Here is a 13546-nt window from a genome sequence, read left to right as displayed (position 1 = left end):
CTTCCGTATTCATTACTAGAAAACAAATGTACAAAACTTCCCAAATATACAAAATCATCATCTTCGTCTTCTCCTTTAGCCTTCTGTCCCCCACTGCTGGATATAGGCTTCTTCTGTATCTTTCCATTTTTTCGGTCTGTTGCTATTTGCAGCCAGTTTCTACCCCACGCAGCGGCTATGTTGTCGGCCGTCTTTTTTTAGGTCATTCGACCCCCCTGAAAACAAGATTATTTTTTTTTATCAAACTTATTTTTTTTCTTTCACAAAATTTGAGTAGTGTGGTTGCCAATCATGGGTAGATTAGTAACTTAAACCCGTCTATGACAAGTCGCAAGCCCTGTAAATGCCCAGACTTCCATACTCTTCTTCAACCATGTTGAGATGTCGATATAAACAACTCAACAAACCCGGATTTGTGAAGAAATTTGGACAAACAAAATATTGTGAACAAAAAATTGTAAACACGGATCATAATTTTTTTTTTAAATTTTGCCGCTTGCATTGCGTGCATCATATCGTGACGCTATTTGCGTCAGCCGACTAATTCGGAGAACGCGCGGACGTGCGGTGGGTGCGTGTATGGGCCCCTTACGGACGGAACGCCATGGAACGGGAGGAGTCCGGCGCGGGCTGCATGTTGAGTAGGTACGTCAGGTACCTACCTACCTACCTCCAGATAGTGGCCGCGTAGGACATCGGGACGGGGACCTTCCCCTCCCACTGCCCCTCCCCATGCACTTTGCAGAATTCTTGCTAGAGATGGGATTAATCAAATATCGAAATTTCGATTGTTGCATTCACCTTATTTAATTCGGTTTTTGGATTCGATCCGAATGAAACGAGTGATTACAAATAAAAATATAAGCTAAACTGGCGGTTCACAACGGAGTGCTAGTACAGACACTGATGTATGGAAGCGAAACATGGAATTGGCAAAAGAAGAATTAAACCAGAATGTACAAAGCTGGCCTTTCTAATGTACGTAACTGGCATTTGGGATGTAAAAAACCTTTTTTTTTTAAATAATCGAGAGTTATGATGTATGGAACGAAACATGCAATTGGCAAAGGAAGCAGAGTGAACTCTCAAATGAATGTGTGGAAAAGCGTTGTGTGATTAAAAATGAAGAAATTAGGAAGGAATATGAAGCTGATCTAGAGATAATTGAAAACATTTGAAAAAATGTACTTTAAGGTGGTATATATGTGGAGCGAGTGTAGAGCGAGAGAAGGACTTGGAAAGTATATTTGGCAAATGTGAACGGGAGATCAAAAAAAGGATGGCCAAAAAGTTGTGGTAAAAGTCTACGTAATCGGAGGGCATGTATGAGTGGATGTATGGATGTGAAGGAAGCTAGGAGTGTATGCCAGGACAGACGAGTGCGGCGTTCCATCCTCTCTGCCCAAGACTGCAGGGAAACAGCGTAATGATAGTACTATTAGTAAAAAATGTATGATTAAAAAAAAATCTTATAAAACATTTATAAGTAATTTATATTTCATCATACACATAATTTAATTTTACAATAGTGCCCTCACTGAGTTTTCCCGTGCCGAGGGCACATTTTAAAATACTTATTTTTGTTTATAAGACTATATGAGAGAAAATTGTTTATAACATGCAATCAAAACACATGATCGAATGATGCGATCGCAAAACACTTGAATATCCCATCACTACGCGCGTGCCGCGGCGCGAGGAGGACGCTTCTCGTCGCTCGGCGCTGCGTTGCGCCGAGTCCGGTCGCGTGTCTCCGCGTCTCGCCGCGTCTCTTCGCGTCTCGCCGCGCCTCGCCGAATCTCGGCGCGTCACGCCGCGCGTCAGCTGCGCAAAAAATATACAGACTGGGTGATAATTTTCCATTTCAATGTCGCGGTCACGGTCACGGTCACGGTCTAGCCAGTGTCGCTCAACCCGCGGGCCGCTGATAAACGTTATATTTTTAAAATATAACATTAAAAAAACAGTTAAGATTATTTTTATAAATAAATATTATGCTTTTATACATTTATAAAAATCTGTACATATCGACGGCCCCTACGTAAAGTACTCTATCTGCAAATCTGTTACTTTACAGGAGAGAGCTTAGAAGATTATTTTCAACGTATTCTTTTTTATTAATTAACGGTTTTATCTGAAGTTCTAACCTAGTATTATTCATTCAAAAACACGATAAAATAATTTATTAAATCATTTTTAAACTTTATGCTTTGTCAAAATTAAGTAGTTAGCGTTTTAGGAGTTCAGTTCATTTCGAAAATTCGATGTAGATAGCGTCTTATACGCCTGAAAACTATGCACTATGTAATTTATTTTATATATTTTTTTGTTTGTTTATATTTATAGATAACGGCCAGTTGATAACATACACCAAATATCTCAAAATTGACAAAAATGTAGTTAGAGCACTTTACGTAGGGCACGGCGATATAATGAATAATCATTAGTAATCACATCTGACCAATTATTGAGAATTCTGAAAAATGCCTTTTGTGCATTTTTGCTGAATTTATTTTTCTCCTTTTGGAATATTAACTCCTTATTTTTTATCGTTTTTCTTTTCTTCATAATAGATATCTCAACGGAGACAAAGATTATCCGAGAAGGGAATATGGAGTTCTAAAGCCTTACGACCTGTCATTGGGTGCTTTAAGTGTTCACCATTTTGGCCATGATTGATTCTCCTAACTTCAACACAACAGCTGGTGTTTTATAGATCTTAACAATTTAACCTCAATCGACCCGTACAAATAAGTATCCAAACTAGTACGAATATGCGTATGCAACTCCGAGTGCCCTAGACATTGCTGCTATTTTCCTTTTCCTTTCCCATGGAGCAGTAATGCCCTTCTCATGAGATTCTTCACTGATGTCATCTCTTCGTTTCATTCAAACCCTTATCCGCACCCCAATGGTGCATAGGGCACTGCATCATATAAACGCAGTGTTATCTTGATTGCTACCACATGAAGGAAAGGTGATCAGCTCTCTGCTTCCGGTACCAGTCCGAGGTAATATTGAATAAATATAAAAGTGAAAAAATCACTTATATTTATTTGTCATCTCTATCCTGTTAAAAATATTCCACTCCTCTCAGATTTGTAGCGCACTACCGATCACCTTGCCTTCATACAATTCATGATCTAGTTAATTAATACTGTGTCAATCTGATGCGGTGCCCTTAGCACCATTTGGGTGCAGATAGGGGTCAAAAGAAGATATTTAAGGAGAAATAAGAAAGAGTTTTGATGTTGGTTTAATAATTTCCAGGTCTGGTGTTGGTGTCGTCTCTGCTCCTACTGATGGGACTGTGCATGTTCTGCTTCCCCCGCCAGCTGCCCTCCCCCCGCGGCTCGGCGGCCCCTCCGCCCCCTCCGCGCCCCGTCGTGCCCCCCGAGGGCCCGCAGCTCAAGGGTGAGTACCCACAAAACTCTAAATTCATTTCAATGTTAAAAATTATATGTACATATCAAAGTCCGGAAGGTGTTTTATCTGGGCCATGTGTTTGGAGGAGAGAAGTATGAGCTATTGCACCATATAGAGGGTTGTTGAGGTATGGGCAGAAGGCAGAATGCAGATCTCGTGGCTCCGGAACATATGACATTGGACAGGGATCAGGACCGTCGAGGGGACGTTTAGAGCTGCCCGAGACAAGGAGAATTACTTTAAAGTGATCTCGCTCCCTAGGTGGAGCATATGGAGTTCACAAACTGTCTCCAGGCTTTTCTGTCGGCTGGCAGCTCCCTTGCATTCTCCCAAGTCAGATCCGCGTCCCGAAGTTCTGATGAGAACTGCCGACGAATTGTCACCAGTGGTCATCCTGGGCGGCGCGAACCTGATGCCTCGTAAAAGAGGCAAGCTTGATTAAGGCTCTCAGGATGCTCGTGGAGTACATGGCCAAGCCAACTGAATCGCCTTTTCTTGACGACAGTTGCAGCCAAGATTTGCTGCGTCCTATGCCTTATCTCTTCATTCCTCACAAAGTCAGTAAAAGAGAAAAAAGTAAAAATATTAGTTTTCATACAATTTTTTACAATATTAACTTTTGTCCTTTTATTTCGCCTTTGCTCTATATTTCTGTTAGCTCTCTTACCTCCGCCGGAAACAAATTAAAAATGCTCGGAACAATATATTGAAGTGTTCTATTTCCATATTTATTATTCACTCTTGGGACCATCAACCCTTGTGGGTGAAGCGGGTACATAGTTGTGCACTAGAGTGTTTTTATACTTTTACTAGTTTGTTGCTTAACTATGATATCTTGCTATGTGATTATCACAGGTAGGTATATGATTTGACTGTACTCAGAAATTGAAACTTTCTTTGAACAAGATACTCAGATTGTAATTCATTGTTGCCTAACACGTTGACTGCCAACTACGAGATAACTCGTAGGTTGCGTTCTTTGCTAGGAGGCCGATTAGGAGTTATCTCCTACTGTGTTGACTTGTCATATTCGTGCAACTACAATAAAATTTGTAGTATATCAATGCTAATATGGATAGATGGCTTCTGAAAAGAGAACAAAAAATCAATGCTGGCTTACGTGAACACAAAATTTATTAATAAATGAACAGAAAATATAATTAAATAAAATTTATTCAAAATCAAGAAGTAAAATAATATTTTTAAAGAATTGGCATTTTAGACCGGAATTCTGAGAATTGCCATGGCATGTGTTAAAACATGGCTGTAAAACATTCGTACTGTGTTTTGCTACATATTTATAAATAGTGTCAAATCAAAATGATCAGCAAGCCCTGGTGTGTTTGCAGATTTCCCGAAGACCCTGAAGCGGCAGCTGAGCAACGACATCCTGATGTTCCGCACGGCCAGCTGCGTGCTGCATCTGCTGCCCGTGGCTGGCCTCTACACCTTCCTGCCCAAGTACCTGGAGTCGCAGTTCCGCCTGCCCACGCACGACGCTAACCTGATCTCCGGTATGTCTTCCACCACCTTATTCTGCTCCAGACCAGACACAGACTCATTTCAAATGTGGCAAATTCAAACTTACTATTGTAGCGATAGTGGTGCGACATAACTAATTGATATTCCAATATCAACTATTTATTTATAGATTTTCAAGTGGGTGTATTCTTCCTGGCTCCATTCCAACTTATCGTCTTTGTAGACTGTTGGGGTCAGATCTCCTCGTCCTCAGGTTGTAGGTCCTTCTGTCATGGGCAACGTCACCTAAGCCATGTTTTCGAATCATTTTTTCTTTCTGCAGAATCCATTAATTCTTTGGTCTTCCTCTAGATGCCTTTCGAATAAGATCCATGGCGATTGCCTGGTTCACAATATGATCAAGTTTTCTGCGTCCTATGTGCCCATACCATCTCTCATTTGTATTTTCTCTATCTTACTATTGATGTCTGTTACACCTAGGCTTCCACGAATTTATGAACTCTTCATTTTGTCTCTAAGGGACAGTTCAGCTGACAATCTAAGCATTCGCATTTCAGTAGTTTCTAGTTGTTCAGAGTAGTAGGTGTTACACAAAGTAACCATAAATTCTTTGGTCTTCCTCTAGATGCCTTTTGAAGAAGATCCGTGGCGATTGATTTTTTGTATTCACAGTATCGTGTGGAACTTATTTACCGCGTAAATGGAGAGCTTAGTGTATATCACAAATTAAAAAATTAACACATCAGAAAAATCAAGATTTATGATGGAAGAATCCAATTTTATTGACTGCTATAAATTTTGTTATACTTAAATGTTTATACCTCATTTCTAAGAAATTTTGATAATGCTGCAGGCGAAGTAGCTGTTACAAAAATACGAGGATCGGTAGAATCATAAATTATGTTTTTTCATGGCTGTTGGTGTTGGATTACAGGTATTGGAGGCATTCTGGTGATGGGGGTCGGCATCCTCCTCAGCGGAGCCGTGATCCTGAAGCTAGTCCCCACAGCACGTTTTGTGGCCGGATGGATCGCCTTCACCGCCCTAGTTTACTCCGCCGGTAACTTACATTCTTAATTACGTGTGGAACGTTTACCATTCTGCCCATTATTGGATATCCATATTGTATTTGATTATTTATTTAACATATACATGATTACAAATAAAAAATTACAATGTTGCGCCTTCGCTAGTTTTACTGTGCTGAGGCTATATTTTTAAAAATTTATTTACAAAGTTATACAATCAAATACGACATGGCCGAATTATGCAATCTATAATATTTCAGATCTGCCCACTCCATTATCCACTTATGAAAAGCACTTTTATATTAAGTTTCTATTTTTAAGGACTTTATAGATAATGGAAACAGGTTGTACAACCTTATTGCATAGTAATCAAAGTACTTTTGACCAAAAGAGCTTTGTGTTAATTTTTGAAATATGTATATTTGCAATGATCTTGGATTCCTTTCATATGCCAGTTCTTGTTTGATAGATTTGTAAATATGGCTAATGGTAGGGTTGTCAGTTGAGAAATTTGTGAAGTGTCCTGTAGGGTCAATTATCCAGTGTCCACATAGGAGTTATTTTAAAATTTCATATTGATATCTCGACATAGATTAAAAAGAATATGGACGTATTCCATATTCTATTTAACCTACGTAGAGATGTCAATAAAAAAAATTTGGACAGAACTTTAGACATACTCAAAATATTGTCCGTCAGATTAACACACTTAGGACAGGAAAGGTATTTCTACCCGTTCGGTCGATTGATGCTTGTATGCAAAGGGTATTTTTATCTTCTGCGCCGGCCTCATTTCAAAGTTAGAAAATAAGGAATTATTTAACATTTTTATATGAATATTATGTACCAATCTCTTTGTTAAGGTCTAAACTATATGTACACAATTATCAAAACCCGTCGCAGCAGGCGTTAAAAACACATATACAAAATGTGTTAATACTGAACACAGGGCATTGAGAGAGACGGAGAATATAAATGCAGGTGTGTTGCAGGCATGCTTCTGCTGATGTTTGTGGGGTGTCCGATGGACGACCTGGTGGGGCTGTCCCTGGGGCCCCCGGCGGCTGCGGGCGCGCCCTCCACGCTGGCCTCCACCGCCGCCCTGCACATGGCGCCCCCCGCCTGCGGAGACTCCTGTAACTGCGACAGAACCAAGTTTGGGGTGGTTTGTGGACAGGTATGCAGACTATTAAAATGGGCATTTGTATTTCTGCACTGGTGTCAGAGAAAAGTAATGAATATTGACAAATCCAAAGTCATGGTTTTTGGAAGAGGTGAATGTATCTGGGTGTAAAATATTAGTAATTGGGGAGAACTTAGAACAGATAGATAGATGATTACGTATATTTGGGAAATTTTGTATATTTGTTCTCTAGGGTTGGAAGATTGCTAAAGTTATAAAAAGGAGAGGTTATTCTTGGAACAGAGTAAATGGCGTACCAAAATCAGATATAGCAAATAAAAACCTATCAGCCAAAACTAATCTGGCGGATTATGACCGAGTTCTTGTTCCAACCCTAATGTATGGAAGTGAAGCATGAAGTCGGCAAAACAAGGATGAAAGTAGACTGAATGCAGGCTTTAAAATTCATGCTTCACTTCCATAAAATGGGGTTGGAACCAAGACTTTATTGTGTACTGCCAGTTAAGCTTTCGCTGAAAGGTTTTTATTTGCTATAACTGATTTCAGTGCACCATTCACTCTGTTCCCAGCATTCATTCTCTTTTCTGTATCTTTATCAGTTTTTTCATCCCTAGAAAATATACTTATATTTATAGGAACTCAAATATAGGAAATTTTCTACCTGTTTCATAATTTTCCCATGTACTAACATTTCACACCCAGATTCATCTCTTTCAAAAACCATAATTTTTGGACTTGCCAACATTCATCAGTAAATCACTTTCCTTGCACACATTATACACTTTTGTAGAATGTGTGCAAGGTATAATGTAATAATGTGTGCAGCAGTTTGTATATAAACGGAGTTAATGTTAATATTCTGATTGCAGGACGGTATATCCTATTTCTCAGCGTGCCACGCGGGCTGCCACAATGTCAGCATCGTGAATGAGAAGTTCGAGTACTTCAACTGCCAGTGTGTCAACGCTACAGGTGGCCATTCCGCAGACTGGTGAGTGCTAATACCACCTTTACCGTTTGGTGCATAGAGGTGGGAATAATATGCATATAGTACACTCTCCGTTGGCTCAACCGGGGAGCGGATTATCCGGGACAATTGAGTCATTGAGAAAATATTTTATAAAAACGGTAAATTTTCACAATAGTACGTATAATGTCGAAACACGTGTTGAGGGGCCAAATACATCTGTTGTCTGCAGGGAAAGAATAACAGTATCTCACTTTCATGCCATGTTTATGGCTTAAAATATTTCTAAGTACCTCGATAACCTTTTTTTTTATTTCTTAGTCGTCATAATATTTGTGGTAAAATTTTTCCAGTTTTATCGGTTTGAGTTATCTGCCGGAATATCCGTATTAGAGTACAGATTCACTGATGCAGATCTTCTAAATGATCGGATCTTACCCTCCTCTCATTGAAATAATACCTTGTTTTATTATATAAAAAAAAACATTTTCTAGTGCAAAATAACCATTTTTAGGTTAGTTGTCTAACCTTGTTATGTCTAGTCTTGTTATGCTGTCAACATGTGCATCTTACTAAGCAAGTAATACGTATACATAAGTGCATATAGCGCAATTTTGAATTTGTCTTTGTTTACATTTTTTGTTAATGTTTTCGGATTAACTGGAAAATCGATTATAGGTTTTTTTCACTATCCATCCTAGAAAATTGGGGGTGTACTCTATGTAGTGAATTGGTTAACTTGTTAAGCTATTGTGCATAAGATCGCAGGTTTGGTCGAATAGTATAATATTTTTGATAAGATACCGGGGACCGATCATGACGACGGTGGACACATTTGATTTTACACCGCATTATCTTTTCAGATATATGACATAATAATCATCAAGCTACCTGATGGTCATCCATCTCTATTTTGCGTACAATGTTTTATGTTGTTCATCCGTATGAAAAGACTAATGCAAACCATTACTGTGCACGAAAATTCATTTCACATCTCTACACCGGGTTTGTAAGGTAAGTGTAATGCAGTAGAGAGAATGCAAATAATCTCCGAGCTCTAGATGCAATTAAAACCAACATTACTCAAGTTATGGCCGAGAAACCCCCCGAAATGTGCAAAAAAGTGGTTAAAAATGACCTCAAAAGAATCGCATGCATCGAATCTTTTCAAGGTGCTATTTGAATGATATTGTTTTTCACACTAAATGGCAAAGTCCAAACTTTATAATGAAAATTTTTTTTTTTAAATGTATCTGTGTGTGTTTTATTTAGCTTTACTTTCGAAACCGAAAAATGAATGACCCTGTATATTTATACACTTACTCAGTGTTACCGAGTGTGGTGTTTCAGATGCGGAATAGATAGTAAGTACGCGGTGTGTCTGTTTGCAGGGGATCTCCCGGTGAGAGGGGCGGCGGCGCGCGGGGCGGCTACTGTCCCGGCGACTGCAGCAGCTTCGTGCTGTTCATCTGCGTCTTCTCCTTCATCATGTTCATCCACGCCACGGGCGAGGTGGGCTCCATCCTGCTTATCATGCGCTGCACCGACCCCAAGGACAAGGCCATGGCCATGGGCATCATCCAGTTCGCCATCGGCCTGTTCGGCAACGTGCCATGCCCGATCATCTTCGGGGTGGTGGTGGACTCGGCCTGCCTGCTCTGGGACTCGGTGTGCGGCACCCGCGGGGCGTGCAAGCTCTACGACTCGGATGTCTTCCGACACTTCTTCCTGGGTGAGTTTGGCCTTTAACTCAGTCTCGATTGTAACCAACTCAAGTAGGCGTTCTGCCCAACATCTTGCCCATGCTCCAGCTCACGAAGACCAAGAAGAAAGTTTAATAATATGGCGGCTCTATTTTCCTCCTTCCCAGACTCAGCTGATTGACAACATTTAAAAAATTAAAATGTATATATAAATGTATGGATAAAGCTATCATTATTGTATCATAATTCTAGTCTGTGTAAGCGTCTTTGAGGTAGTATTTTACGAAAATGGCGCTATAAAAATTAACCATAATTATTATTATTATTATCAGTTATAGTTTGCCAGCCTCGTCTATGCACCTGTATCTCTTGCACTGTATGTTGGCCGCAATCATCTTTCCCTTTTCTGGTTTTTAAACTGTCGACTAGTCCAGCCAACAACTGCTCGGGAAGTCACTTTAGTCGGAATCCGAAACAGATTAAATAGTTTGTCGTCTGATTCCTAAAATTGTATTATGCGATGTTTCAGGAACCACGGGTGGCATCATGGGTCTGGCCTTCTTGGTGGACCTGGTGGTGTGCTACAAGGCCAGCAAGATCGACATCAACCCCGAGGGGCGCGCGGAAGGGGGTGAGCTGCCCTCCCTCGGGCCCCTCGCCCCCCTAGCCACCAGCGCGCCCCCCATCACGCAGCTGCCCGTGGACACGCCCCTGTGACACGCCGAGTGATGTCCGTCGCTGTCGGCTTCTCATTATGTGCCTTTTTGTTAGATCTTGGAAAGTTATCGGAGAGAGCGCGAGATGAGAGACGATTCCGCGCCTCCTCTCCAAATATATTGTGATTTATTCTCCAGTGTGCGTTTGGAAATAAGATGGTCACACATGGTAGATCTGAATGAGTCGGATTATTATATAGAGAATACGATAATGCCTATCTCTCGGATTTAATATACACATATACACACATGCGACATAGAGCGTGTTATAAGCTAGTCGTTTAATTTACAGGTAAGTTTATTTAATATTGTTGAATTTTGTATTTATTGAACTATTCGTTTTGTTTGACGGTTGGATACCGATCTCCGAGGGATTCTTCGTTTACTACTTGCTTATGATCGCAGTCTCTGTGACAGTATGTTTGTTGTAATATATCGTTGGCTTTGACGCTTAACTGTTCAAATTCTTCCATAAAACAACTTACAAGTTACGATGCTGCCGCATGCTGTTTATTATTGCCGATGTTTTATATTACATCGCACTACCCTAGGTCGTTAGGACTGTCGTTGATAAATATACTTTTAACTATCTTAATGACAATTTTTTTGAATCTCAGTTACGACCGTAAATAGAAAAAAATGCATATTCTTTATAGTTTGTTTGAGAGATATGGATCAATGGAGTTGTCAAGTATATATAGGTGGTCTTCGACTTATAACCTTTGTCATTTTACAACTGTAATCTGGATCGGTCTTCAACCTGCATTAAATGTGTCACTCATTGGCAGTCCGTACAGACATTTATTCCATTTTACTAACCAACAAAAGCTAGATGTTTCTTGAAACCTCGAATGAGTTTGACGGTTGCAATTATAGTCAAGATTTTGTAGAAAGATACAAGAGTCAAGCAAAGATAACAGTTTTATAATATTCATGTGACAAAGAACGTGCTCAGATCTTTGTCTCAGCTAGAGCTTAGAGCTATTTTTTTTTTGCGGATGAAATAGGACTATCCTGGAAAAAAATTCCAAAACATATTTACTCACGCAAAGAAACCAAAAGCATAGTTAACTAAAATTATTTTAAATTATTTTCTTCATTACATCACTCAATGTTGAGCTTCTGGGACATCGCGCACTCGGTGTACAATTTGTGTCCATTTCTGGGTGCAAATGATAACCCTTTTAACTCCATTTGGTTAGTCCATCTTAAAGATAAATATCCCATTGCTTGTTTACCCTCAATAGTTCCTGTAACTATCCGATTCTTGGGAAACTCTCAGTTTTTTCCCGCAACTTGCCCTGAAGTCGGAATGAATTCTTTTTTGACATGGTATTGAGAGCTTTGATTACTGACAATTTTAAAGAAAAGTGTAAATTAGTAATGCCTTAGTGGTAAACAAACACATGTTTAGTAGACTGACTAGTCACAAGGGGGTTTATCACAGGAATCACATTGTGATGAAATTTTGTAATAAACACATGATCAAATAATTTCATCATACGTAATATTTTATCACATTCTTTAAATAGCGGCCCTCTGCATGGATGTTTGACTTGGGAAATCTTACTGACGTCATTGCATCAAATATAAAAAAAAAATAGTATAAATTAATTCTTTTGAGTTCATCAAATTTGGATTGCGAGCCATTTTACATCACAAAATTGAATTTGAAATTGAATTAAGTTGCCACAGATTATAATTACAAAAACAAACAAGAACATCAAATTATCATTTTGAGTTAGTTATGCACCTACTGTTGCACGGGTGTTAGTGATGCCAACCAATCAGTGATGAAATTCTACTAACACATTTTACATACTCGCATACTACACAGAGTATTTTCATATACAACAAGAACTGCTCGATCCAAACCACAGAAATACATCAAACAACACCTAACAAATATCTCTTTAGGTTAAAAGAACTTGGATTATTATGTACTAAAGTTGTACAACCTGCTTCCATTATCCATAGTCAAAATAACAAACGGATAATGGAGGCAGGTAGATCTGGAATAGATCACATCATTCGGCCATGTCGTATTTAATTGCATGTCATAAACAATTATCTTTCTTTCTTTCATTAATTGATTCGACAGTCGCTTTGTGGTAATATCTATTTATTTTTAAATAACGATTTGGTAAATACCACTATTTCTTTAAACCTATTGTGACGCGCGTTTCAATGCGTTCTGTATCATTTTCAAACACCGTAATTTTCTTTCATATAGATTTATTAATAAGTATTGTAAACTATGAAAATGAAATAAATAAATTTGTTTATGTGTTGTGGGCATTCTGGCGGTACGGCTGCCGTTGAGTACTTAATGTTGTTTCAACACCGGTTCAGTTTTTATAATGTCTCAATTCACCCGAGCAATTTGTATATAACTTATTTATATTTTGAGTCAACCGTATGTAAGCTTTTTTTTGTGAAACTCGGAGGTTTCTTAGCCGCATTCAAAGAATTAGTGAAGTTATAATATTTATTAACTTTGTGAAATAACATGATGATTTAAACATAAAAATAAAACACTCATATAAGTCACCACTTTTTTAGTTTATTAAAATAAACATCAACGGTTGAAAATATAAACATTTGTAGTTCTCAAAACTAATCGTGTTTACATTAGTAAATTCAAAAAGTGGTCTTATATAAGTGTGTTATTTTTGTTAAATAATTGATTTTGGGAAGTGTAATACATGTTAAATTTTAAACAATTAAGTATGTAAATCAAATTCTGAATTATCCATATTAACTTTTTGAAACTCTCACCGGTCTCAGATAAGGATATGAATATCCTCATTAGTTTCACTCTCAGTTTTTGGTTCAGTTAGTTTCCCTAAGTTCTCATCACTTTTATCTTTTCCACTGAGAATATATATATATATTTTTTTGTAGTATACAAATTTTTATTGGCATTTACACCAGTTATCTTATAATATAGAAGATTTAGGGTATGAAGAAAAGGAGAGAATCTCATGTACTTGGCTTGCGTGTATTCTTGTGGATACAATCGGACTTGGCGCCCCTGCGTGCAATCTGACCTATTCTTCTGCACTTGTGTACGCCCCGAT

The 13546-nt window shown here is 38.7% G+C and overlaps 1 protein-coding gene across 4 annotated transcripts in view; it reads left to right on the top strand.

Annotated features, from left to right (window-relative positions):
• Oatp74D (Organic anion transporting polypeptide 74D) overlaps positions 1-10821 on the top strand; it is a 52572-nt gene extending 41751 nt beyond the window's left edge. For all 4 annotated transcript variants that reach the window (XM_088256461.1, XM_088256477.1, XM_088256453.1 and 1 more), the window contains 7 exons: positions 3271-3414; positions 4776-4940; positions 5843-5968; positions 6929-7113; positions 7950-8071; positions 9439-9779; positions 10280-10821. In XM_088256461.1, coding sequence (XP_088112587.1) covers positions 3271-3414; positions 4776-4940; positions 5843-5968; positions 6929-7113; positions 7950-8071; positions 9439-9779; positions 10280-10467 — 1271 coding nt within the window. In that variant the 3' untranslated portion in view covers positions 10468-10821. The remainder of the gene's footprint in view (positions 1-3270; positions 3415-4775; positions 4941-5842; positions 5969-6928; positions 7114-7949; positions 8072-9438; positions 9780-10279) is intronic.
• The last annotated feature ends 2725 nt before the right edge of the window (positions 10822-13546 follow it).

Source organism: Brachycentrus maculatus, unplaced genomic scaffold (assembly GCF_059751285.1).
Source record: "Brachycentrus maculatus isolate JH-2025_06_01 unplaced genomic scaffold, ASM5975128v1 h1tg000005l, whole genome shotgun sequence".
Lineage (NCBI taxonomy): Eukaryota > Metazoa > Arthropoda > Insecta > Trichoptera > Brachycentridae > Brachycentrus > Brachycentrus maculatus.
Note: the sequence above shows the minus strand (reverse complement) of the source record. Positions and strands in the feature narration are given on the sequence as shown.